The sequence below is a fragment of the Ceratosolen solmsi genome, unplaced genomic scaffold, assembly GCF_000503995.2.
Source record: "Ceratosolen solmsi marchali unplaced genomic scaffold, CerSol_1.0 scaffold13, whole genome shotgun sequence".
Lineage (NCBI taxonomy): Eukaryota > Metazoa > Arthropoda > Insecta > Hymenoptera > Agaonidae > Ceratosolen > Ceratosolen solmsi.
Window position 1 is genome coordinate 73,296 of NW_011948418.1, and position 26,897 is coordinate 100,192.

General features: G+C 34.1%; 1 protein-coding gene across 4 annotated transcripts; it reads left to right on the forward strand.

The window, feature by feature from the left end:
• The first annotated feature begins 3,462 nt into the window (after positions 1-3,462).
• LOC105360078 (Protein tyrosine phosphatase 61F) lies at positions 3,463-25,823 on the forward strand. Of its 4 annotated transcripts, XR_912792.1 has the most exons (10): positions 3,463-3,884; positions 6,688-6,849; positions 7,446-7,708; positions 8,503-8,728; positions 9,500-9,652; positions 9,851-10,022; positions 10,336-10,528; positions 10,658-10,768; positions 15,898-16,070; positions 25,580-25,823. XR_912792.1 is itself a non-coding variant. In XM_011496859.1 (9 exons), exons 1-9 carry the CDS (start codon positions 3,795-3,797, stop codon positions 15,959-15,961), a joined length of 1,434 nt encoding a protein of 477 aa, XP_011495161.1. In that variant the 5' UTR covers positions 3,463-3,794; the 3' UTR covers positions 15,962-16,134. The 4 variants fall into 4 exon arrangements, 3 of the variants coding, with proteins under 3 accessions (XP_011495161.1, XP_011495159.1, XP_011495162.1); XM_011496859.1 differs by lacking the exon at positions 25,580-25,823 and having other exon boundaries at positions 15,898-16,134; XM_011496857.1 differs by lacking the exons at positions 15,898-16,070; positions 25,580-25,823 and having other exon boundaries at positions 9,500-9,649; positions 10,658-10,900.
• The last annotated feature ends 1,074 nt before the right edge of the window (positions 25,824-26,897 follow it).

The following is a 26,897-nucleotide window of genomic DNA, read 5'->3' on the forward strand; positions in this document are numbered from 1 at the left end:
TATGCCTGACGTCGACTCCGTAGCTCCGATCGCACGTACTATTGGCGATCGATGATCGTAGGAACGATAGACGCGTCCCACCATTGCAATCGAATGTCAAATAGCAACGTATCGATCGTATCTTGATCAAATGCAAGTCTTGAGTTAGTCATCGTAGCGCGGTAAGTCCGTGTTTGTTCGCGTATTATTCTGGAAAATTAATTCTAAATTGTGGCGGAGAGTCTATGTCGAAGCATTTGCTTTGATCATTTGGATCGGTATGTATCGCGATCTCTCTTCCATAATGCAATTAACGATTCGACGTCGATCTATGCGATCTCCGCTTAGAACGAAGCAACGTGGAAAATGCAATTTAAGCGAAATAACTGTTTAAACGATATCTTTTTTTTTATAAATAATGACTGATTTTTCTTGTGTCTGATGTTTCTCAATATCTCTCTATATTTTCCAACTTTGTTCGTCAATCTTCGTCACTCCCTCGAAATAAGTATAATAAAAGCGAATGCTTATTTAATTAGAGAATGGAAATAATTTTGAAGCTTATTAAACTTGTTCGATTGTCGCTTTCTCCTTTTTAATATATTCTTTTCTTCTTCTTCTTTTTGTATACTACTACTATGTCATCGCTTATTGTTAAAATAAGTTATTACATTAATATATGCAGCGCCGCTTGTACGCAATAGTGAGGCTTGTATGCAATTGACGAGCTTTTCACGCGATGAATCAGAATTATTTAATAAACATAAGAAAACGAAGAAGAGCTTGATTGAACGAAGCGGACGGAGGCAAAGCGATTAATTTACTCTCGGTAAATCCAGCTTTGTTAAAGTTATTTTTTCAGAAGCCCATAACTGTCGTCCCCCCCCCCCTCTCTCTCTCTCGCTCTCTCTCTCTCTCTCTCTCTCTCTCTCTAACCATCCGCCATCCGCCCCTCTCTTGGTCCGCGACAATTTATTTATACAGTTTGTAAAATTTGTCATTATCAGGTGATTTAAGCTCGATAGAAGACTGTAAACGTCTTTAAGAGACATGTCAGTCTGTTTGAAAAGTTGAATAAAGCTTCGTTGTCGGCCGCCGTCTTATAAAGCAAGTTAAAGCAAACCAATCGATGCTTTTTGGATTAATGGGACATTTATGATCGATAGAACGTCATCGTCGGCTTAGTAATCGGCCTCCGTCGGCCACCGTTCTTGCCTCTTGCTGTCTGCCCCGTCGCGAGCCTCTTTCCCACAAACGCTCGATGACGCTTTTCCTACGGAGCTTCACGAACGCACGCGCCTTTCTTTTCCTTTTCCACTTATTCGCCCCTTCCCCTTGCGTCAGCCCGCACACCCGCCCGCACGCACGCACAAGCACAAGCGCAAGCACAAGCACAAGCACAAGCACGAGCACACATGTCTCCCTATCCCGTCCTCCGCCCCCGGATCTCCTTGATCGCTACGCGCGACTGAATCAGCCTCCGAAGCCATTCCCGAGACGCGACAACAATCCGCGTCTTTAATAAGAATCCGTTGCCGGATATCGCGAGGGTAAGGTAATCGTCGTCGCATACGCGATTAAACGCTCCAAGCTGATACGCTCGAGGCTTCGCGTCCCATGAGTTTTTCGAATACTTTCAAGCCCCTACGATCTTTACAATTCTTGTATTGCAATGGTGAAAGATAGCCGATTATGAAAATTCATAGGGCTAATTGAATATTTTCCACTCAGCCCTCGCGCGCTACCCTCAAAATTCCATTATTCTTGTGCTTTACGACCGTTTTACAATGAAAATCCGATCCCTTATTTGAACGTCCGACTTTAATGTTAACACGACGATATAAAGTGATATAATGACGCTATAAGGATTAATTGTCTCTCGGAAGAGAACGTTGCGTCAGCGTTTCTCTAAAGGCCTCGTCGTCGATTAGTTCCTTGAATTAAATAGTTCGGAAAACTTATTGCCCGCGTAGTCATAAACTCGTGAGCTTAGAACAAATATGTATCGTTGCGTACGCGACAAACATTGGCTTTACCTTACCTACCTACCGACTCTCTGCAATTCTCTACAGCCTCCCCCCGACGCCCCATCTGTCTATCGTTCTCTCTCTCTCTCTCTCTCTCTCTCTCTCTCTCTGTATGACCGCTAAACCGCCCCATCGCTACATTCGCACCGACGGCGATCTTTTGGCGATGACGGTGTTCGGTGACGCATGCGCGACCCAAAAAAAACAAAAAAAAAAAAAAAAAGCTATGAAATAAGGTGCAAATGACAACTTTTGTCAGAACGTGTAGTTTTCATAGTAAAAGCTGTGATAGGCATTGTACGTTTAAAAATTAGTTGTGATGATAAGAGTGAGTAAGCCGAGAGAACTTTAAAATGAAGAATGCACGTAGAAATCGTGAATTCCGTGGGCGCGCATGCGTCGTTGGGGAATATGGTGGTGTTGACGATGGAGCGGTGGAGAGGGAGGACGAGGGCTCCCTCGGCATTTTCATCCTTTATCGCCAGGACTTCTCGACCATGGATGATTTCATTCAAGAGAGATGACCTTTAGACGAAAACCATCTGTCTCGCGTACGTAGGCGAGGAAGTAACGTTTACGACGCCACGACTGCCGAACGCCCAATGACGACAATAAGAGCGACTCACCACGCACCACCGCTACTACCGCCTTCTCACTCACTCGCTCTGCCTCTCGTTATTTCCTCTCTCTACCCCACCCCGCCGACCGCACAATACCTACCCCCCCCCCAAGCCATGGTCATGCTCCGCCGGGCAATCGCATAATGTTCCGTCGTGGCCCTACTCTACTACTTCATACTTACTAATAGTGCTTCGTGTAATCTCTCTCGTCTCTCTCGAGGCGACGATAGTGAGAGAGAGATAGAGAGAGAGAGAGAGAGAGAGAGAGCATGCGCGCGCGCGCACGCACATGCGTATTTGAAGACGCAGAAAAAGGGAGAAGAGAAGAAAACCGGAGAGTGGAGTAAACGAATACACGTATTTACACGCTCGCGAGCGTGTGCACAATAGGATCTCGTGGCTGTATTGAAAGAAAAAAGACAGGGGCGAGAGCGAGGAGCGTAGAACCATACGATAGAGATAGATAGATAGAGTGAGAGAGAGAGAGAGAGAGAGAGAGAGAGAGTTAGATAAAGGGGCAACAAATCCGTGCAACCTGGAGACTTTACGATGACCGGAGTGGCGGCGTGAACGTGCTTTCCGAGGCCGGAGAAAGCTCATTTAACAGCGCCGCAAAGGAAAGATCTGCCGAAGAGCCTCCCCAGAAGCCGAGAGGGAGAGCACGAGAGTGAATTGTAACCCCGACGTGTGCGCGTCGTCTTTCCCTGCGCGCGTTCCTGCTTCACTGTCTGTCTGCCTGCCTGCCTGCTTGCGTGCGTGCGTACTCGTGCGTGCGCGACCACACGTATATTCGCCGGGGCGAGAGGCGAACGAACGAAAGAGGGAGAGAGAGAGAGAGAGAGAGAGAGAGTGAGAGTGAGAGTGAGTGAGTGAGTGAGTGAGTGAGTGAGAGTGAGGTGACCGGGTGGGAAAAGGGACCGAAGCGTCGTCGGGAAAGAGAGAGTAGGAGAACGAAGGAAGACCAAAGCCAAGGAAGAAGGAGAGCAGCAGCTTGGCGGCGCGAGTCACGACGTGGACGAAGAGTCTCGAGACCCGGTAAAGACGGACCCTCGGTGCGCGTACGCTTTTCATAGCGCGCGCGCGCGCGTCTCCGTGTGTGCGTGTGCGTGTGCGCGCGCGTGTGGAGTTATCGCACGCACGTACTCCAGCGAGTCTGGGGTAAGTCAGGATGACCAGCAGTGAGACGCCGACGACGAGTAATGTGGAAACGGAGTATCTGGAGATCAACTCGAAAAATGCCTGGCCAATGCTTTATCAGGTGGAGATCTTTTTATTTCTCGTTGCTTTTCACCAAATCGATGCTTCCTCCACTCATATCTCCTCCGAGCGACAAACATTCGAATACTTCGGCCGTCAAAACCTTCATAATCCATCCTCCGAAATTTTCCTTTTTACCGCAAATCGCATCCCCACCCCCTCGGGATATAGCAGTTCGCGCGATTGTTTTCTTTTTGCTCCGAAATAAGAAAAAGGCTGTCTCGCGCTTTCCCCTCGGTGCAGTATCATAATTTATTTTTTCCCGACCCACTTTCTCTCTCTCTCTCTCTCTCTCTCTCTCTCACTCACACAAACACACACACACACACACACGCGCACGCATGCACGCACACACATGCACGCACACACACCCATACCCATACCCATAAGATTATTCGTCACAGAATTTGTTCTTATTAATCCTGGTCAATTCATGTTGTCAGTAGTTTATCTCTATTGTTTCCTCTCCCGTCTCTCTCTCTCTCTCTCTCTCTCTCTCTCTCTCTCTCTCTCTCTCTCTCTTTCTTTCATACACACTCGAACTCATACGTACAAACACGCACATACACACACACAATCCCTCTCACTCGTTCGTTAATCTTGGTTCTTCTCAGTATTCGTCATCCTAACTCGCTTGGGCCTTTGTGATTGTAGCTGTATAACACCAAAGGCTCATGTATAAAAGTCACCTTTTGTTCTTTAATCTATGATTTTTCCTCGGAAAATTCTCTAATCCGATGTGCTCTTCGCTTGAATGCCACAGTATGAGGGAGGAAAAAATTTTAAGAAATACACACTTGTAAGGGAAAAAATTTGTCAACACTGGTATATGCTTTAATGAAGCTAAACTAAATCTGCAATATTTCGTTGTCATATTAATATTTATGATTTGTATAGTTTCAGAGGATTATATAAAACAAATTTTGGAACTTTAAAAATAATTTTATTCTATAATTATAGTGCATTTTTATCATTTTTCGATATTAGAAACTTTTACTCTTTTAAATACCCAATCACTGTATTATAAACATAGGATAGCTAAAATTAAAATTAAAAATAACCTAAAATTGCGTTTTCTTTACAATCCTCAATTTATGCTTCTCATTGTTCGAGGAAAGCATTTCTTGGACAACTGTGAATTTCATTTGTATTTTATGGCAGCTATCCTAAAAACTAAAGCCTATTATTTTATTATTTTTTGTTCATTGGATATCGCACTGCTAACGCTAATGTCTCATACTATATATTGCAATTTTCATTTTATATATATTAGTGATTATCTAAATAATTAATTAATTTTCATTGTATTTAATTTTACTCCAAATTTATATTCTGCACATTGAGAATATCAAAGATTTATCATATGAATGCGAATGTTTAATACTTAATCAATGTAAAACAGACATTTGTACCGTTAATTAGATATCTTTATTTTTATGTAAAACTTTGTTCAAAAAGCTCATTTAAATGGCGTTTTATGTAAATTTTCTTTTATTGATATTTGGCATAAGAGAAATAGCTATCACGTGTGTATGATAACAAATAGCCAAGCTATAGTCATTTTAATAACCTCTTTGTGTAAAAAGTTATCCGTCAATCCAATAGAGGAGTAATACTATAATACAATTTACCTAATATAATTCAACTCTGTCCGTTCTCGTGTTACGCTATTTTAAAAGATTACCTTACTTATAGAGTCAATGAACTTTGAAAAAGTAAGAGAAAATTCCTTATATTTATATTTTAAACTACATTCTACTATTATGTATTTCTATCCAATTTTTTATTACCTATTAATATATTATAAATTTTGTATTAATATTACATAATTAATAATCACAAGAGCATTTTATAAGCATACAATTACATAAAACTTTGAGAGAAAAAATCGGATTAAAACTGTCAAAAATATATGACAAAGTTGCACATTTTACATTATTGTTGCACACATACTGTATTAAATAAGCAACAATAATATGCAAAATTAATAATCATTATATGCTGTAATGTTGATTTAAATTGTATAGTTTATACTTGAAATAAGTATAACTGGAATATGAACTCAAGAACTGTTATTTTGAACTTTTGTAATGCTAAATATAACTATTACCTTTGAGCTCCATTTTTTACGTCTGATTTGAATGAAAAATATGTTCTCAAAATATATTGTATTTTTGGATCCAACTAAAAACTAATAATTATCGTTACATTGTTTACTATGCTATTTACAAATGTCTCTTAATGAATTAATTAAACGTTTCAATGCAAGGGAGTAAAAAACTTTCTCGTGTATGTGACTGAATTTGCCTTTGTACTCTTTTCAATATTCTATGAAACTTTTTTTCTTTGTCCTTGTAGAAACAAGCCTTACTTTTGAATTATTTATCGCACTGACATTTGGATGAGTTAAATTGATAATCAATATTTCTAACTAGTAGCTGTAATAATGGCTTCCTAACATTGTTCCACGTTACATGTCATTAATCATTTTACAAGAATATCATTTGCTTCGAGCATCCTGTACATTTTATTATTATTACAATGTAATTTTATGATTTGAAAGGGAAATATATGCTACAATAATCCATAAATACATTATCCAAAATGAATCTATTTGATTTAATTAAAATTTTCCAAGATTGTGAATTATTACTAAAAGCAGAAAGCCTTTGAAAATAAATGTTCAAACTTTAAAGACATTCATAAAATTACATCGTTACCTTACTATGAATTTAAAGCTTTAATCCCGTCTAATTTGTTATTCTGAAATTTTATTTTAAAAGTGATTTCTTTATCATTTACAGTATACGCGTAATGAGTGCAGTCATTTTGAATATACCTACGATGAAAGTACAAAACCACAAAATAGATCATTAAATCGTTACAGAGATGTCTGGCCATACGATCATACAAGAATTGTCCTCAAAAAAGGTCCATGCGACTATATTAATGCAAACATTGTGCGGGTAAGTTGAGAGTGACTGATCAAGTCCGAATGTTATATTTAGTTTGGCTAAAGAATGAAATTTATTCTTTATTAAACGCATAGTATTTAAGTAAAATCAGTATGTATAATTAAAATATTTGCAACTATGTGAAATGAAAATAGATCATATTGTTTTAAATTAGTTTCACTCAACGCGCATCAATGACACTTTAATCAGTTAAAAATAACTTATTTGCCATTTGAACAGAAATAGAAGAAACTAAAGTAAGATTAAAAAAAAAAAACATTTCATTCGCCATTATATATTCCTGGACACTATCAAAGAAAAAGTTTTTGTACGAAATCATAAAAATTACATGTTTAAATATATTTCTTTCAAAAATAATGTGAGCGGTTATCTATATTTATTTAATGTAAATGAAAGAAAATTATTTTCTCAACCGTTTGACCAAACGTTCAAAATGTGAAGCCAAAGCTTAACATATAATTTTAATTAAATTAGAATGTAAAGCCACGTCTCGACATTTAATAATATTGTAACATTTAAATGCAGTGGCTTATTAATTTGTCAGGAATATTTATTAAAAAAAATGAACCATTACGTATGACTTACAGATGGAGCGAGCCCAAAGGCAATATATCTTGACGCAAGGACCTTTGCCAAACACAATCAGCCACTTTTGGCTAATGGTGTGGGAGCAAAATAGTAAAGCAATAATAATGCTAAACAAAGTAATTGAGAAAAATCAGGTGAAGTGCCATCAATATTGGCCACTCGACGGTTCATCCGATCACACAATGAACCTTACCGATGTTGATCTCAAAGTGGAATATATCAGTAAAACTGAGTCATCTGATTACACGATTTGCACACTGAGGTGAGCAACGCTAACTTATAGAAAACAGACTTTGCAGAATTATTATATTCGTGTCCATTATTATAATTCTTTAACTAGACAAACATTTAATTTGTACAAAACAGACTAACCAAAAACTCTCTTTAATTCGATAATATACAAATTGTTCCTTATTTTGCACTATTATTTTTCTTTCCTTCTGTTTCTCTCTATCAGAATGTCTCAATGTTCTAGAATTCTATCAGAATCTATAGAAAATGATTTAATTAAGTGTGCTAAGGCATTTTGAGAGGCAAAAGCAAGTACTACCACTATTTCTTTTGAAATTTCGAATAATCGGATCTTATTGTTGATACTACGATAAGTTTAATAAAATCCATTCGTTTGAAGAATATCTATTTCTCTATCACTTTATACGAGTGTGTCATTTAAAATCATTTAAAATCATTAGCCAGTGCAAACAATTTATAAGTGTGAAATTAATAAAGGTTTGAACTAATTCCAAGGAGAATGTTAGAGCTCTAATTACAAATACTACGCATCATGAATAGATTTATAATGCAACGTCATGTGGTTAAAGTCTAAAAATGTAAAATCGAAAAATTTCCCGCATTTCGAGGATAAATAATGCGTAAGGCTCGATGAAGACCTCGAGAAAACGCTCGACTTAATAGCCGCAAAAATCACGGCGTTTTGATTTGACGCCAAGAACCACAAATCTCCCACATCTCGGGCATTTTCCTTCAAAGTTATTTAAGACCATTAAAATTGATATTATTATATGTAAATTATCTTTAATAATGATCTTAAATTAGATTAACGGATACTGAATCGCAAAAAAGCCGAGACATACTGCACTTTCACTACACCACGTGGCCGGACTTCGGTGTACCCAGGAGTCCCGCAGCGTTTTTACGATTTTTGGCGGATGTGAGGCAATCCGGTGCCCTGGACCAGAACGTCGGCCCACCCATTGTACATTGTTCGGCCGGCATTGGCAGATCAGGCACATTCTGCCTGGTAGACACATGTTTAGTATTGGTGGGTATCCGAAACTAAAAACAATTGAGATTTCTCTCGCGTTTCGTCTCTATGAGATGACAAGTAAAAGGGCAGAGGCGTAGTAATGAAAGCCTAACGCTAAATAAAAAACCAATCGATGTAATTTGTGATAATTGATACTTAACCAGATAGTTTTATTATGTTTACTCTTATTGTCCTCTCTTATTGTTATTATTATAATTTTATCCTTGTAAATTAAGTGAGAAAAGCAATTAAAATAACGTGCACAATGTAACATGAATAATCAATTGTGAGATAATTCTAATTATTTATTAATTTAGCTTTTAAATAAGCAGCATATATTTAACGAATTAAAAGGCAATTACCACTGAATATTTTAATACCTTCCTTCATTTTTATTTCATGCCCACTTATTGGGAATGGTATTTAAAATTTAATATACAATTATGAATTAAGCAACATTTTTGCAAATTTTGAACTATGTATCAATATTTTTGTCGATATTGGTTAAGTTTCTAATTTGTTATACTCTCATATAGAAACTAGAATATTTTAATTTACTTTGAGTCGATAAATTTCATTTATTGTTAAGTTATTAGAATAAAATGTTGCTTTATAGTTTAAGGATTAATGTAACATCATTAGGATACACTATCATGATGAATAAAAGTTCGATAATTGCAAAAATAGTGAAATAATTTAACGATATTATTGTTATTGTCGTTGTTGCCGCCGTCATTTCTTCTTCTTCTTCTTCTTATTATTATTATTAATTTTTTTTTTTTTCAGATTGAAGAGAATGGTTTGAATTCCGTTAATGTACGAGAAGTCTTGATAGAAATGAGACAATCTCGAATGGGCTTGATTCAAACGCCAGACCAATTACGATTCTCGTATGCAGCCATCATCGTGGGATCGAAACAATTGCCTCTTAATAACGTGGTAACTAATACCAATTCACAGTGGCACAATGCTATTAGTGTTGTTTGCGATTGATTAATTTGCATTATTTCATGATTTTCCTTCTTATTCCGCATTTTAGCATACATTTATCCTATATTCTAATGGCATTGGTCTGCTGTGTCAACGGCAAATTAATAAACTCATTGTAAAAAAATCAATTTTGCATTCAATTTTCAGAATGTGGACAATAGTGAAATAGGAAATGCGCAAAATGATATATATAGTTTTAATTATACGACACCAGAAGTTACAGAAGTTGTGGAACAACCTCCTCTGCCACCTCCGAGGGGGGAATCCTTAACTCGCAGCATGATGTCGGATTCGACGCCTGGCCCCATTACGGATAATGGTAATTATTGGCAAACCTATTTTCATTTTATTTCCGCCCTAGAGAAACAATATACAACAATAGATAACGGAAGATACGCAGCACCGTGAAAGTGAGCCAGCCTGCATTTCAAGGAATTTCTTCATTTTACGGCCAAAGCTTTGATAGAAATGATTATTTGTTACATTCTTAACTCCATTTCACTTATGTATCTGAAATTAATCCAATTAATTACTCGTGTATGCTGAAATTCTTATTCAATACATCTGATGTATTTATATTACATATAAATTAAATTCATTTAATAAGCGAGAATTTTCATTATAAATTGTAGAAAATTCTGGAAACAAACCTCCTGACAAGCCACTACCGTGCGAACCATCAGCAGGCATCGATTCAAATTCTACTGGTTCGTCGAATCACGTTGGTGAACAAAATGCTTCTAGTGGCGATGCATCAACAAAACGTAGTAAAAGCGATGGAGACAATTCATTTCAGACAAATAGTCCACCGTCCAGTCCCGATTCGTAAGTTTGCAATTAAAAAGTCTTCTTTTAAAAATTTGGTTCATCGTTAACACGCCTCCTCACTTTCATTGATCTATTTTTCTTATTTGATACCATATATTTTGATTTTATTTTTTATTTAATTTTTAGGAAGAACGAATTGCGTCGACGGCGAATGGAGAAAAAGGACAGAATTGATGCGCAGGTGCGGGAAATGAAACGACGACAAAAGCAATCGGAAGACTGGCAGAAGCTCAAGAGGTCATTATTTTCGCCCCTTTCATTAGGTCTAGGTGCCGCTATTGTTGGCGGGAGTGTATTGGCGTATTATAACATGCAAAACTAGACTAAATGTGCGAGCTGATCTGGGAAAAATATGCCTACAATAGGGACTATTATGTGAAATAATTTGAAACGTGCCCAAATATTGTATAATTGTTTCGTCGTGAAATCCTAACGCGTCTCTCTCTCTCTCTCTCTCTGTCTCTCTGTGTGTGTGTGTGTATCTACCACCCACTAGGCAATTTCATTGCCGATTCACGCGCCATTTTTCAATCGAAAGATTAACACGCTCCCGGAAGTTATATACATATTTATATTTATACGCGTGGATACGTATTTGTATATGTGTATATATATATATATATATATATATAAATATATATATGCATATGCATATATGCGTGTATGTATATGCACACACAATAACTTACAAAAGAAAAAATTAGGAATATGACGTGAAACAATAATATGAATGAAACAATAAAGGAAGGGGAAAACTGGTATTTTTCCAGACCTCGTTGGTTTAAAAACTTTAATTTCGAGAAAGAGCACCGACGATGATATTCAAATTGATATTTTATAGAAAACAATATTTTTTTACCAGAAGGCGGTCACTACAAAAAAAAAAAAAAAAAAAAAAAAAAAAAAAAAAAGTCAGATACTCGGAAGCCTATTTTCATATTTTATTTGCACTTATTGTTTTCAAAAATTTAATTTTTTCGATTTACCGAATCTGATAATGTCGAAATAGATCGTATAATAGTCGTTTTAATTTTCGATTCCTTTGACAAAAAGCATAAAAGAGAATAAAACTGTTCAGAAGTATAATAATTCGTATTTAAAAATAAATGGAAAAACGTTTAAGGTTCCGAAGAAGCCTCGATTGAAATATTTATACGCAACATAAAATTTTCTTTTAAATCTATCGTTTTAAAATCTATCATTAATCGTATTTTTTTATACTTGAAAATAATAGATAAAAACAAAAAAGCGTTTTTCTTTAACCTACTTTGCGATTTTTGTACACCGAGCGATAGCGTGAATTATTAAGTAAAATTGCAAACTTACGCATTTTTACCCGTGTGATGTTATTAGGAACACGCATATTTAGAGATATTGAAACTTTAACGTGTCAGAGTTGGGCGATATTTATAATGTAAAAGTGAATTGCTATTATTCTGTTTTGGTGATTGTAATTTTATGGATCACTTAGTGAATAGTTTATTGCTCTATAGACATAACACTTATTTAATATCGTTACTCAAGAATTTGTTTATCAAAATCTTGTCCAACTTTAAATCATTAGCTGCATTATAAGTTTCTATTTATAATTAAATTAATAGTAATAGGGTAAGAAATGCACTTGTTAAATAAACTCAGACTTATTGTCATAATAGAAGTTCATTTATATAAGTTGTAGAAAAATTTATTTTTTAAATTTAATCTCTCACAATAATTCATTTAATTAACTACTTATTGTTGAAGTTGTTAAACATAAGATACCATATTTTAAATATATTTAGGGAGTTAAATATATATGTATATAAATGAATGAATTATTAAACATCTCAAATTTTCAATAAAATTACAATTATTAAAAGTAATAGTAGATTTTCAATAAATATTTACATTCCAACTCTGTACAGTCATCAACGAATGGCGCCGATTAATTATTAATGATGGTAATACTGATTAGGAAGACAAAGGAAATAAGTATAATTTTTTATTTGCATCATCCCAAATTTAATATTAATAGTAAAAAAGTAATAAAATAAAAGTGAGAATATCGTCGATTACGATACTACTTGAGGTGACTGAAAGACTGAGTATGGATATGAATAAAAGGACAAAACAATATAAACATAATAACTTGGCGAGATACACAAATGTGCAGAAAAGAAAAACTTTAGTTACAGAGTAGAATAGTCACATAATCCATAAGAAAGCAATTTTTACATGTAATTGTAGTAAAAAACAAAAAAAAAAATACAAAAAAACAAAACAAAACAAACAAACAAACAAACAAAAAAAAACAAAAAAAAAAACCGAGAGCGAGAGAAAAAAAAAAGATAAAAGGATAAAATATATGTTTAATCGAGTGGCGAGAAAGTCAGACTGGTTCAGTAATATACATTTATTTAGATTAATATTCAGTAAATTTACCTTTTAATACTAATTATAAATGAAAGAGAGAGAAAAAAAAAATGAAAATTACATCCAAATTAGATATATTAAGAAATTAAAAATTCTTCGGTTACGTAATGACTGCGAATCGTCGCTTATTTTTATTTCATTTAGAACCATATTTGGTTAAACATACATATGAATATACATTTATATGCATATATTAGCAATTTATATTACTATTTATGTTGTTGTTGTTGTTTTTTTTTCTTTTTTGTTTCTTTTTTTTGTTCTTTTTTTTTCAACAATTCAATAAACTAATATAATAGATAATAAAGAAAAGATACACGAAGACACGGTGCTATTTTAAAGTTCCAAAATAAGCATAAATAAAAAAAAAAAAATTAAATTATGGCAAATTGCATGAGCGACTGACAATTTATGATTGTATGTGTAGCATGAATAAGAAGTAGTAGAGTGCCTGAAATAAATATACAATACTGAGGTTTAAGACGCAATTTGACATATAATTTACAATAATCTACAATTTTTCAATACAATAAATAATCCACGAGTTTCTCGATAAAAGTCAAACGAACGAGTCAACATACACAGAAACATAGCAAAGTGCCTATCTCTATTACAAAAAAAAAAAAAAAAAAAAAAAAAAAAAAAAAAAAAAAAAAAAACAAAAAAAAAAAAAAAATAAATCATAACAAAAGAAAACAAAACAAAAAAAGCAAATAAAATAAGTCAAGTACTTTAGTCTTTTATGAAATTACAATTGAATGCATATTTTATTTATAATAAGATTGATTAAAGATTCTAAGCAAAAGTCGAATTCTTTAATGTATAGTTTACTTACGCTTTTAATAATATTATATTGTCTCTGTATATGCAATTAAGAAGAAACAAAAGTAAATCTGTGAGTTACAATATTGTGAGATATTATTCTTTTTCTTTTTTCTTTTTATTCTTTTTTTTTTTTTTTTTTTTTTTTTTTTTTTTTGCATTTTCATTTTTTATTGATAATTTTTATTATTAGCTATGACAGCACATATAAGATTTTTGAAAAAGTTTATATAAGAATTGCACGATTGGAAAATGATTGCATTAATATGAAAATATTGATTGATTGATTGAATATTGCAAACGGCAAGTAAAAGCACTATGCCTAAAGAAAATTCAAATTTAATCGCTTAAAGACAATTAGAAATTATTTTACAATACATTAGTCAAGTAACACACTGTAGACGTAGTTAGGAAACATTTATTTAGTAAAGAAATATAATAAATAATAGCTATTTCTCGCTACTCAAACTTTCGTAGTTATTGTATTTATATATAGACGACGAAATTTTGTAGAACACTGTACAATGTTATCGTAAATGTGAAACGGTGCGATACTAATAGGAAGTATATAAAGAGTGTGGCGATAGGCCAAAAACAATTTAGAGGTTTAAAGTGAAAGAAAAAAGAAAAACTAAGCAAATTAAGAATTCATGCAATAAAAATCATTCAGAACTTTTTATACGTAGATAATAAATATTGTGTCATGAAGCATTAATGTGTAATTCAGAAAATATAATTTTAAAAATATTTTAAACTTTTTTTTTTTTTTTATTGTAGTTACAGATTTGTTTTTAATTATTATTAATTTATTATTTTGTAGAATGTACGCTCGTGAAGCGAATGTTAAGCGAACGAATCTCGAAAATTAATAGTAATAATTAATTTCAAAGGCATTCGTTTGGGGCGGCGGGAATGAAGAGATAAGAAAAAAAATTAGTTTCTGAATAATTTTTTATGCTAATCTCATGATATAATAAAAACAACAATACAATAATCAAGGATGAAAAATGGTCTAATGTAGCGAATAAGCACGCGCGATGTTTGCGAGTATGTGGGTGGTTATGAATGCATATGTGCAAATGTGATTTTTCATTTATTTGACAACGAGGTGTAAATTATTATATATGGCAAGCCATCAAAGTCCAAAAAAAAAAAAAAAAAACAACGATTTATAGTTAAATTATCAATTTTACCGAACATTGAATGCCATTAATTTTATCTTATCTTTTTTTTTTTTTTTTTTTTTTTTTTTTTTCCCTTTTTTTTTAAATTATCAATTTTACCGAACATTGAATGCCATTAATTTTTTTTTTTTTTTTTTTTTTTTTTTTTTTTTTCATTTTTACCATTTATCTTCAATTGCAGAAAATTAATTTTTCCAAAAAATGGAATATGGTATGGCATTGTAGAACTCTTATATATGATATAACCATCACTATTTTAAATGTTAACTTATTAACAATCAACCAAAAAAAAAAAAAAAAAAAAGAAGAAAAAATGTAGGAAAGATTGATAGTATAAGTATTGTGAAGTTTTTAAAATATAATAAGCTCGAACAATTAATTCAATAAGTGCAACTTGATTAGAATAGTCAGTAGTAATATTAAAAATCAGCTCCACGATGTAGTTTTAAAGAATAATTTTATTTTTCGACAATTTTAGTCTCGGATATTAAATGAAAATTACATTGTAAACTTTATATATATATATATATATATATATATATATTTTTTTTTTGTTTGTTTAGTAAGAGACTCGCCAATTAATATTTTGTCACATACAATCGGTCGATGTTCTTAAATACAACATGAGACATGATTGGATATGAAATTAATGTTTCTTATTACTTAAACATAGATCGGCTTTTGTCGTGTACATTTAGCATTTTACAACTGATTACATTTATCGTCGAAAAATATTTTATCTTTATGTTTTATTGATAGAATGGTTAAACGAAAATCCTATTTACCTTTTATTGCCCGAGGTCATTTATGACAAAATACAAAACAAAAAGAAAAAAGTAAAAATAAATAAATAACACTGCCGGAGGAGCAATGCCGTAAAAAATATTTCTACGCGGTGACTAAGAGTACTGAGCACATGACCTCAACTTTGAAATTAATTTCTTTCAGATCGAAAAACGAAAGCAGCGAGCAGAGCGAAAAGACACAACAAGAGACTGAGTCGCCAAGTTAGTCAGAATCAATGAGCGTCAGTGTCGAGAAATATAATCGCAACTTCTGTGAATGTGTTTGCGACCTCCTTCCCGCAATTCTTCATCTTCTCCTATTAAGTGACCAATCAAGTAATTGTTGTCTTCATTGTGATGGGTTATTGTTTGTCGTTTTCTTTCTTTCTTTTTTTTTTTTTTTTTTTTTTTTTTTTTTTGGTTTTTTTTTGTTTTGTTTTGTTATTTTTTTTTTTCAAAAATAGAAAACGTACATAGAGTTTTTGCATTGGATACACAACTATAACGCAGCATTTCGTTTATTTAGTTTTTCGCTCGTCTCGAGCCATATATAATGATTGATTGAAAATCAATAAAAAAAAAAAATAAATAAATAAATAAAAAATGGGGGAAAAAATATCAAACATAATACTAAAAAAATATGAAAAAACTATATAAAGTAGAACGTACATATTATTTTATGATTTATTTTGAATTATTGAGAGCTTATATACGTACTGCGTATATACGCTATTAGCACCTCGAGACGGCACATGTAAATTGTTAATTAAACATACAATTGTACGACGGTATGTAAAAGTTCACGCACCCATGATGAACATTTGACATTGTACATAAATTAATAATGAATCAAATTGTAAAAATTGATTTTTTTTTTTTTTTTTTTTTTTTTTTTTTTTTTTGTTCAATCGATTTGAAATTAGACAAATTTTATTTGGAGAGTACGTTCGTTGAGTTTTTTTTTGTTTTATCGAAGCTTGTTTTCAAAATAAATTTATTGAAAGCAAATTCACCGTTCTATATTTATAAATTGGCAAATATCCAACATTGGCATATAAATACTTTATAAGGAAAGATGTTTGTTTAAATTATTACAAAAATAAATGAAAAAGAAAACAGCTTATTTTTATTATTATTAAAAATGTAAAACACAAAACGTTTTAAATATGAAATAATACGTGTGTTAAACATTTAATTTTATTGTTTTACAAATACACTTATCTACAAGCTCGGTATTATATACATTGGTAATTGTAATTTCATGTATATACATATATATATATTATTTTTCTGTATCGCGCTCGAAGATTCAAATCGTTTTATAAAAATTACACATTAAAATTCAATCTCAAATTTTATTCTTTTGATTAAAATTAAATATATGAAAGTATCGTTGAATGAGAATTCATTAAATCATCCCATTATGTCAGGGAAGGGAAGAGCTTGTGATTACTCTGATATTCGTTGGTTGGAAAGTCTTGGGACTTTTCGTCGGCCATTCATTCAATTGGCATTAATTGTCGCTTACAAGTCTACACACCGAAGTATTGCATAATAGTTACGCGTGCTCGCCTCTGATTCATCTCCCTCCCCCCATCCCCCAATCCCCCCAATACCCCCATTCACCGTCAGCCTTGACGTTATCAACGTAGATTTATCGTGCCGTGTTGTTTTTTTTTCTTGTTCTTTTTTTTTGAGCTCCGAGCTAACTGAAGAATGAGAGATGCACCGAATCATTTGAGATGGCCAATAAATTTTAATTTGCAATTCGTCGATAAAGCTAATGACGACTTCTCGCTCCTCGTCACTGACTTACTCACACTTCGATCCGCATCACCCAACTCGAGCCTCGTCTCATTTGCTTTGTCCTCCTATCCTTCTTCTAGCTATTTTACAACGGTACCCTCGTCAAGCTCCGCGTCATCCCCATATCCATCCCCCTCCAACGTCATCCTTCTCGACCACGTCGTCTTGACGATGAGAGAATCTCCCACAAAGTTCCCCAACGAAGAAGTAGCAAGATCACGGATCTTCCGGTTGGGACGCTTCGTGACTCGGACATCGCGGGCTCAATTCGCAATTCCGTGTTTCTCTATGGCTTTGCGAAACGAAGCTTCCCCCGCCCTCATGCGCCTCGCTATTATTATTATTATTATTATTATTATGTGTCATCCCATGCTCTCGTAATCTCGTGCACTACGTTAGTCTAATATCGACGATAGAGCGTGAAAAAATAATGAATGAAGACATTGCGCAGTCGGTCTCGCAGCATTTAAGGAGCTTTCGTAATTCGCAGTAAACTCCTCGAGTTTTCATTTGTTTTCGCGGCTTTGGCCATATCTTTATGTTCATCGTTCGAGTTGCAATACAACCCTTCCCTCTACGTCGTGCGCGCTGATTGCGGCAATTAATAACTTAAAATAGTTGTAAAGAAATCTCGTTACGTACATCGGTCGGCTTATTTATCTCTTAATTTGACGATTTATTAGACGCTTCGGAGAAAAGGTCTTGAAGATAAAGATCGGATCCGGAAATTTGTACTGTTTCAGTCTCGTTAATATTATGACTCCGACAAGTATACGCGCTACGGCTTTAATACACGTTCACATAAAATTAAAAGCAATTATCTCCACCTGTCATAGTATTCTAGCGTCATGCTTATTAAAACTGTTGACACAAAAATATATGGGTAAGTTTGTTTGAAATATCGTCGAGAGAGAGAGAGAGGGGGGGGGGTGGCGATTGAATTTAAAAAATCGTAATAACCAGGTTCCGTCAGCGCAGAATGTAAAAATTTCACGTTTCAATGCCGATTTGAAAACCTCGTAAATACAAGATTTAGGAAAATTTGGAAGTTAGGAAGTCATAGAGCGAGAGCGGGTAAGAGTTATAATGAAATTTACAAACTCAGCGTTTAAAAATGTAAATTGTCAGGACAATAATTGGCAGTGGATGTAATTATTTAGTTTGGAAATGGCTTGGAAAGAGATTGGTAGGATTCGAAAGTTACCTATTTTCGGTATAATTAAATGTCCATTAGTGGGCAATACGGAAGTAAAAGTCGAGCAGTCGGTAAGTGGAACGTGATAGCGATAGAATCCCGATTTCGTCGATCAACAATACAATGGTGACTGTCATGAGGGTGGGAAGGCGGGGAGAGAGAGAGAGAGGGGGGGGGGGTTGACAATCCTTAATCGCATGCAAATGACAAGGCTGCATTGGATGAATTTTGGTTTTATTTGCTAAAGGTTAATCTCAAGATAGACGACATTTCTCCTAGGCGACAGCACCTTGTCTGTGGCCCTTTTCAAGAATTTTTCACACCGACATTCAATCATTCAATAGCACTGTTCCCCTATTCTCCTTCCTAATCAGTTTTAATCAGGTAAGCTTTTCTCGTATATCATGCACGTAAATTACACTTAATATTGTATGAATATTTACTCCGGCTGAAAGGAAATGCAGAAAAGCTTTCCGCTTACGTACGAGCAATTAATTTTTCCGATCATAATAAAATAATTCATCGACGTCTAGTCGATAAGACTGGCGTATCTCAAACAACGTGGACAGCTGACAAACTAATGGGATTTTTTCTTCTTTAAAATAGTACTTGGACATTGCGAAAATAGTTATTTTGCTCATTCGTATTATCAATTTTACGATTAATTCGTGTATTTAATGAGGAATAATTAACGGATTTTGTATTTTAAGTAAATTAATCAATTATAGTACTTGGATCAAATTACTTCGATAAGATTTTTTCATACCTACAGGATGACAAGAGGGATATTTTTCTTTTTATCACGTAGAACGTAAATAAATAAATATGCGTACGCGTGTGTATGTATTTATATATCGAATGTATTTTAGATTTAGTAAAATAACCTCATTTTTCTCCCCATCTAATAATAATAGTGGGTATTATTTTTTTTTAAATAATTCTTTAACTACTTGTATGTATCGGTTATGATCGCTGCGCATTAATTATTTAGAAGGCTAAATAAGATACTCGTTAATGGAAATATGTGTATTTCAATGATTTTTATGCCACCTTGACGTTGTATAATCGACACAAAATTTATTCCATTTCGCTGATTAATTTTACATCGAAGAATATTTCATTCGTGATCATGGACACAACGAGATTTACATGATTCGGTGTTACAATGTTTATTTATCTTTGCTGAACATAAAGTTTCATTACGTTAAAATAACAATAATTAATTGAATTTTTTTACATTATCAAGCATTATTAAGCAGTATTAATAATAATAATTATTAAGCCCAGTATGCATACTGTCGATAACAAAAAATTTCATGAGAAGATCATACGCTATTTTATTGATTTTTTTAAATGCCGTGTCACGATAAAATGCAAACGAAAATATGACGAAGCTTTAGCGACGATTTTGTAGGAAAAAGTTCGAGAATTGGCGAAACAAGTTCAGTACGTCACGTTAAAAGCCGTGAATTATGAGACAAACACAATATATATATATATATATATATAGATTAATAGTATTTATCCAAAGTTTTTTCAACTACGTTCAACAATTAAATCAATAACCATGTAACATTTACAAATATATTCGATAAAAATATACGGGAATCGTGGAAAAATTCAAGATTCACAGACATTTTCATTTATTCCTAGTGGATAAAGACATCCGACTGAAATTGATATGATTAAGCATGAATAAGGCAAAATGAACCAAGTGAAGTGAGATAATTGAATGTAATTGTAAGATTGATTGTTTTATTTGGAAAATCTACCAAACAATAAGTTGGCAATATAATACAAAATTTGAATATTCATGGTAATAAAAATGAGTCGATTGGCATATGTGAAAAATATATTTTTTTCACCTATTAATCGCGTGTTTAATGGCACGTTTGTCGAAATTCGGCACAAAAACACAGGCGCATTAATAGCTCCGAAGTATTATTGTTGAAGGCAATTGAAGGACATACGAATCAAGGTTGCTTATATTGCTGATTCATGACTTTCGATAAAATCACTGCCACACTATCGAGATAAACGACAAGTACGGTGAATGTTATTATGGATTAGTTAAAGGGAAAGTTCGAGGCAAGACAATGGCCGCATTATCAGCTGAAAAATGTGATATAATTTACATAATAATTTAATAGTTGTTTCTTTTAACAATTGGGAGATAATTGTGCGGAATTTCTTAGTTGGACGATCAAATACCTAACCAACTACATAATGCATAAATAATCTTGTGAACATCATACAGACATTTCTCTACAACACAATTCCCTAAACGCAAGATTTAATTTGAATAAATAAAAGAATTTCCATTGCATTGTTGTTGCTGTTGTTGTTGTTGTTGTTACTGCATTAGGATTTATTTATAAGTGAGTATGTTGAGAAAGATGCGAAACACTTTTTGCATTGAATGTATCGGAGAAGTTGGAGAATAGTTAAACAGTTGCAAATACTAACTCGAAAATTGACAAAATATTTAGATTTATACCTTCAGCCAATAATACATAATAATTAGGAAAATTTTACTCTCATTATCAAGAATAGAGGCGTTACCATGATAAAAATACGAATTTTACGCAACATGGAATATCGTTATGGTTGCTTGGCAGCACTGCTCATTCGAAATCAATTCAAAAAGAAGATACAAAGAATTTATTTATAAACATGGTTACATAAAATATCAAGATATTTATAAATAGAGATCATATCAGGAATTATGTTTTAGCGCGAAGTCGTTTTATTTATAAACAATGTTTATTAATTTCGAAATTAACATTCGAAACTGATTCATTTAAACGGAATAATGAAACTATAAGATTTGCATATCTTACATTGGATAAATATTTTCTTCAAATGTTGTTTTAATAAGTGAATTTTTTAATTGCTATGAAAATTTAGCATCAGTCGTTAATATTGACAATGAATGTGTTGAAAAAAAAAAAAAACAACTATTATTCCAAAGGATTTTTGAATAACGCGATTAACAATTAACTTTAGCAATCGAGGAATAGCGTAAAATTATAATTGATTTTACGTGAAAATAATGATTAGAAATATTAGAAATTGATGAAAATTTATAAATACCAAGTGAAAATAATATGAATAATCCGTGTACGATACGAAGAAGATTTTAAAATTTTCATAACCGAAGCTCGATTTCGTGGCTTCGAGTAATCAATGAAGACAACAGGCTCTTGGCTAATTAATTATAAACATTATTTCGATGCAATTGGTTTTAAACTAATGAATAATAATGAAATAAATTTATTAGTAATAATGTAATATTCTACTGCATCGATTTTTCATTATATTAAATGAAATATGCTTAACTTTTTTCGAAATTCAAATGTAAAAAATTTATTTACAAAAATTGATAATAGCGTTTTTCAATCAGATAATCAAACATTTCATGCAACAAGAATTTTTTACATAATAATTGCCATATATGGATATATGGCAAGGAAATATCTTAATTACAAATCGATGTAGAATAATATTTGTTCTCTTTGTCCTCTATTTTTAGTTATCAGAGTTGCAGCGACATTAGACAATCTAATGCCATTAACAAATCCTGAAGATTCACCTTAGAATATTATTATCGTAGAAAAATAAACAAATACCATTGGGAATTGCCAATTTCTTTCGTTTAATACGCTTATGAATGTCATATTATTAAATGCCTAGTTATCATCGATCTTTCATATTATTTTGAACAATTTATCATCTTTATCAAAGAAGTCCCAGCATTTCTCACTAATTACTATTGCATCTACACTCTACCTTTATTATTTCTTTCCCTGTTTTTTTCGTGTTTTTCTTTCTTTCTTTCTTTTTTTTTTTTGCCCTCAATTTCAATCAACCCGTATAATTATCCGATATAATACCGGTCAACCCTATTGCTAATTGCAATACAACGATCCTAGGACAATATACAAACTATGAAATTACCGAAAAAAACCTATTATTATTATTATTATTATTATTATTATTATTATTATTATTATTATTATTATTATTATTATTATTATTATTATTATTATTATTATTATATATGCGTACTTGTGCAATAAATTTAAACATGTGGATCGGTGGATTGGAGTTGTATTGAAGGAGGAACCAACAGTGGAGTGGTGATCATTTAAATGAAGCCAATAAGCAGGCGCTTGCGCCTTTGGAAATGCATGTATGCGTGTGTGTCGATGTGAAAGAAAAAAACAAAAAGAAAAACAAACGACAAATGTTTGTACGGGTGTCACGAGTTAAAAAGTACTATTCGTAAAAAAAAAAAAAAAACAAAATGATAGATGCTTTTTGTTGATGATTTTAACGACGAAGAGCGAAAAAGTCTCGATCTCTTTACATACATCTACCGGGAGAGAGAATGGTAAAATTGATCGAATGCTGGATCTTCGATTGTAAGTTCAGCGTCTGCTTTATTTATCTGCGCTACGTCATATTGCAGCACAATATGTACGCAAGACTATTGGAAGGAGGAGACGAGGATAGTTTGGCAAATATAGCCGACGATAATGCGAAGGATCGATAGCAAATTGCAAACTTGGACAATCATATCGATATCGAATGAATCTTTAATAGAAGAAATCTATTTATTATGTATATTTATGATTTTTGCTTTTATGCATTGTTCATGCTTGGGCAAAATAGCGGCTAAGGTGGGCTTCACCATGATAATTCTCTTACGTAGATTTACAAAGGACATCGGATCGATCGCAGCCTGTACAACGGGTAGACATTACGTCGTCATCGTCGACCTGCCACACCGCACCGATGCATTTCTCTCATTATTCCTCGGATTAAGCGAATAGATTGACGAGTCGAGCGGACGCTGGTATAGTGGAAGCCCGAAGGATTCATTCGTTCCCAATCTTTAATGCCCTGAATGCGCTTGCCAAACGCGTCTCGCTAAAATCTTTGAGAAAGTCCCGGTTGGCAAATATCACGGCGATCGACGTTAGTCCGCCTATCCGCGTAAGATCGAGCACGTCAGCTCAATGATCGAGTGAACACGACGGAGTCCGCGAAGACAGCGTAGGGTCGACTCGGGGCGAACGTCAGGTGACGTCAAATGTCGCGACGTCAATCCGATGGCGCAGCCTCGGGTTCCCCGTGCCGACAATGCCGAGAAGTCGGCTGCGACCGCGGGATCTCGCGATCGCCTGGCTCGTTATTGTCGCGGGCGTCATCCAGGCCGTCGGCGAGCTGCGCCGGAATACTCTCGGCGGTACTCCATTCCCGGCCCGGCCAGGGCTCGACACCGGTAAAACTACGTCCCCGAAAGCCTCTCCTAGGCATCACCGTCGCTCGCCTCGTCCTTACTCATTCATCGGACAGTTGTGTCACGCTACGTTGTGGTGGCGACCGGGCCGATCATGGCGACCGCGCAGACCCGTGGCGAAGGGGAAGGATGACGGGTGGGACGACTGAAGGAGAATGACGATCGGAACGCGCGATTCGACGCGACGCGACGCGACGAGAAGCGCTTTAGGCTTTAATTTTTGTTATGTTCAACATAACCTCTCTCGCATCTCTTGGCTCTTATAAATGCTTCTAAAATTGTAAGAGGCGGAATTTTCGTCGATTGTGCCTTTGGCATTGTTGCGTTTGAAGTCACCCGACCCTTGGCTTTTGCAACGACAATGCGCAATCTCTAATCGTACGAGTTTACCCCCCCCCCCAAATTGGGATTAGGACACTTTTATAAATGGATTATGTGCGCTCGTGGCGAACGCTAATATCGATTTCGATCTCGTACAGTGGCATTTGTGTGCGCGAGTTTACCTCTTCGTTTTCAAGATATCCCGGCTTGTGATTACTTAGAGTTTATTTGATAAAGAAAAAGTGCGTGTACGACTGTTTTTTTTTTAAAGATTACAGTCGCGATCCATCCAACACTTGACTCCATCCTATTGACTATATGATATTCATTGTCTCTCTCTCTCTCTCTCTCTCTCTCTCTCTCTCTCTCTCTCTCTCTCTCTCTCTCTCTAAATATATATATATATTTATATATTATATTGACGTATAATATAAGGAGACACTGTATTATTATTAAGAAAATATAATAATGCAGAGCAATTGCTGTTAAATAGATTTGCATGAATAGGTTATATATAGCTTGAGCAAGTCTCGAGTGGACATAAAATTTTTACGAAATTCATCGGTCCTTATTATTTTCTCTTACGGCGCACTGCTCAACGTGACAAATAATTGTACTTGGTTACAATAAATTCACAACATGTTAGAAGATTCTTTTTTCTTTCGTCTATTTTTCTTTTTATAACAATTACTTTCTTTATATGTATATATATATATATATATATATATATATATAATGTTTTATATTTATATTTATTGCTATTTATCGAGTGACTTTTTACATTGAACGTTTATATGTGAATAATGCATGTTCCATATTCTTGGGACTCTTACATCTACGTACGATATGACACCAATTTATTACTAAATATTCGAAAATTCCCCCTGCAGATTTGTCGTACGCATTATCGATTGCAATTGTTTTTCCGCGTCGATTATGGGAATGACTCGAATGAAAATTGCGAGATCGATTCACCAACGACTGGGACTACACGGCCCCTCACTTTCGACTCACTCCCCTTTAAAAAGTTTTATTTACATTTTATTCAACGTACGGGCCAATAAGTCAATAGCTCATGCCCAACGCAGCTATGCTTCTTTTGGCCAATTAAAATGTTAAAACATAACGGCGCGATATATTAAGCCATCGAAGTTACGATTGATAAAACAATTTGCCCATTTATAATGATTATAATTAATGGATTACCTTGATTTACAGGTAGTAATTTTGCAATGCCGAACTCGATGAACAAGAAGCAGGCCCAGCCAAAGACCTTGCCGCTGATAAGTGGTCCAGAAATCCTCGATGATCCGGAAGCTTTAATTAATTCCGACTCTTACGATCCCCGTCAGCGCGTCAAACGAATCCCCGATCTATTCGATTCTCCACCGGAAGCAATCGAGATTCCGTCGCATGAAATGTCATCCTCTCTCCGTACAGTATGCCAAATGCTTTGTGCTTACTCGAAATGTGTGACGCGATATTTTGTCAAATTATTTTCTTACTGGAAAGGCTGATTTAATGGGAGACAACGAGCCCAGAGAGTGTCGAACAAGCTTAATGTGGCTTGGTGATGACAAATGACAAATGACAAATTCGCAAATGCAATCCAAGAAATTGGATTTTCTTAACGTAAATTTTATGATGAATCAATGTAGCTTTGCAAGCTAAGAGACGGTTAAGGCAAAATTTAATTTTCTCAATGCAATTACAAGGTAGTTTTAACGGGGTTTATCCTTAATAACATACAATACCAGCCGGCCGCGTGTATTTTAATAATTTGTTTTTTTAAACATAATGTCGACGGAATGTAACTTATAATCCGTAATTGTAATCGTACGTAATCGTACGTAATCGTACGTAATCGTACGTAATCGTCGCCTGTGCAAATAAAAAAAATAAAGTTTTTCAAGGATGTAACGAGCCATCTTTCTCCTAATTCGGCACTGCGCCACATCATTGATTGTTCGATCGATTGATTTATCATATGCACAATTGCCTATATCGTTTACAGAATTTAAACTCATCGCTCAATTCAAAGCTCAGCTTTCAACGCTTGCGAGAAAATTCCAATAATTAATATTTGATGAAATATTGGTCACATTGGCTTATATATTCCAGTCGTTAAAACTATATAGCTTTGACTTTGGCTGAAAGTCCCTAATTTTACGATAAAGACCTAAGATTTCTTTTCAAGGGTCACCGTGACGCGTCACGAAAGATTTTCAAAAGATTCGCAATCGCGAAGAAAAGCCGAGCGAACGAGAACGAAGCCGATTATTCTCGTGCTTTCGACGAAGACGAAGAGATCGAGATGCCGAGAGCAGTGGTAAACAACGAGCTTTCCCGAAAACGCGACTTTAAAGACATTTATCCAGAAAAATCAAGCCGCTATAATGAGAAGGAGGATAGGTAAATATAGAAAGGAAAGTAGGGCGAACGAGAAGAATGTAAGAACCGATGTTGTCGAATAATCACGATATATCAACATTGGATGGAAAATTCATAATAATCAATGGCAATATAAAATTACGTA

What these genes read in the sequence shown, in the direction of transcription:
- LOC105360078 (XM_011496857.1), top strand. Translation starts at nt 3,795, where the DNA reads ATGACCAGCAGTGAGACGCCGACGACGAGTAATGTGGAAACGGAGTAT. An exon ending in CCTGGCCAATGCTTTATCAG is followed by an intron (nt 3,885 to 6,687) that starts GTGGAGATCTTT and finishes TATCATTTACAG; the next exon opens with TATACGCGTAATGAGTGCAG. An exon ending in TGGCCCCATTACGGATAATG is followed by an intron (nt 10,023 to 10,335) that starts GTAATTATTGGC and finishes TATAAATTGTAG; the next exon opens with AAAATTCTGGAAACAAACCT.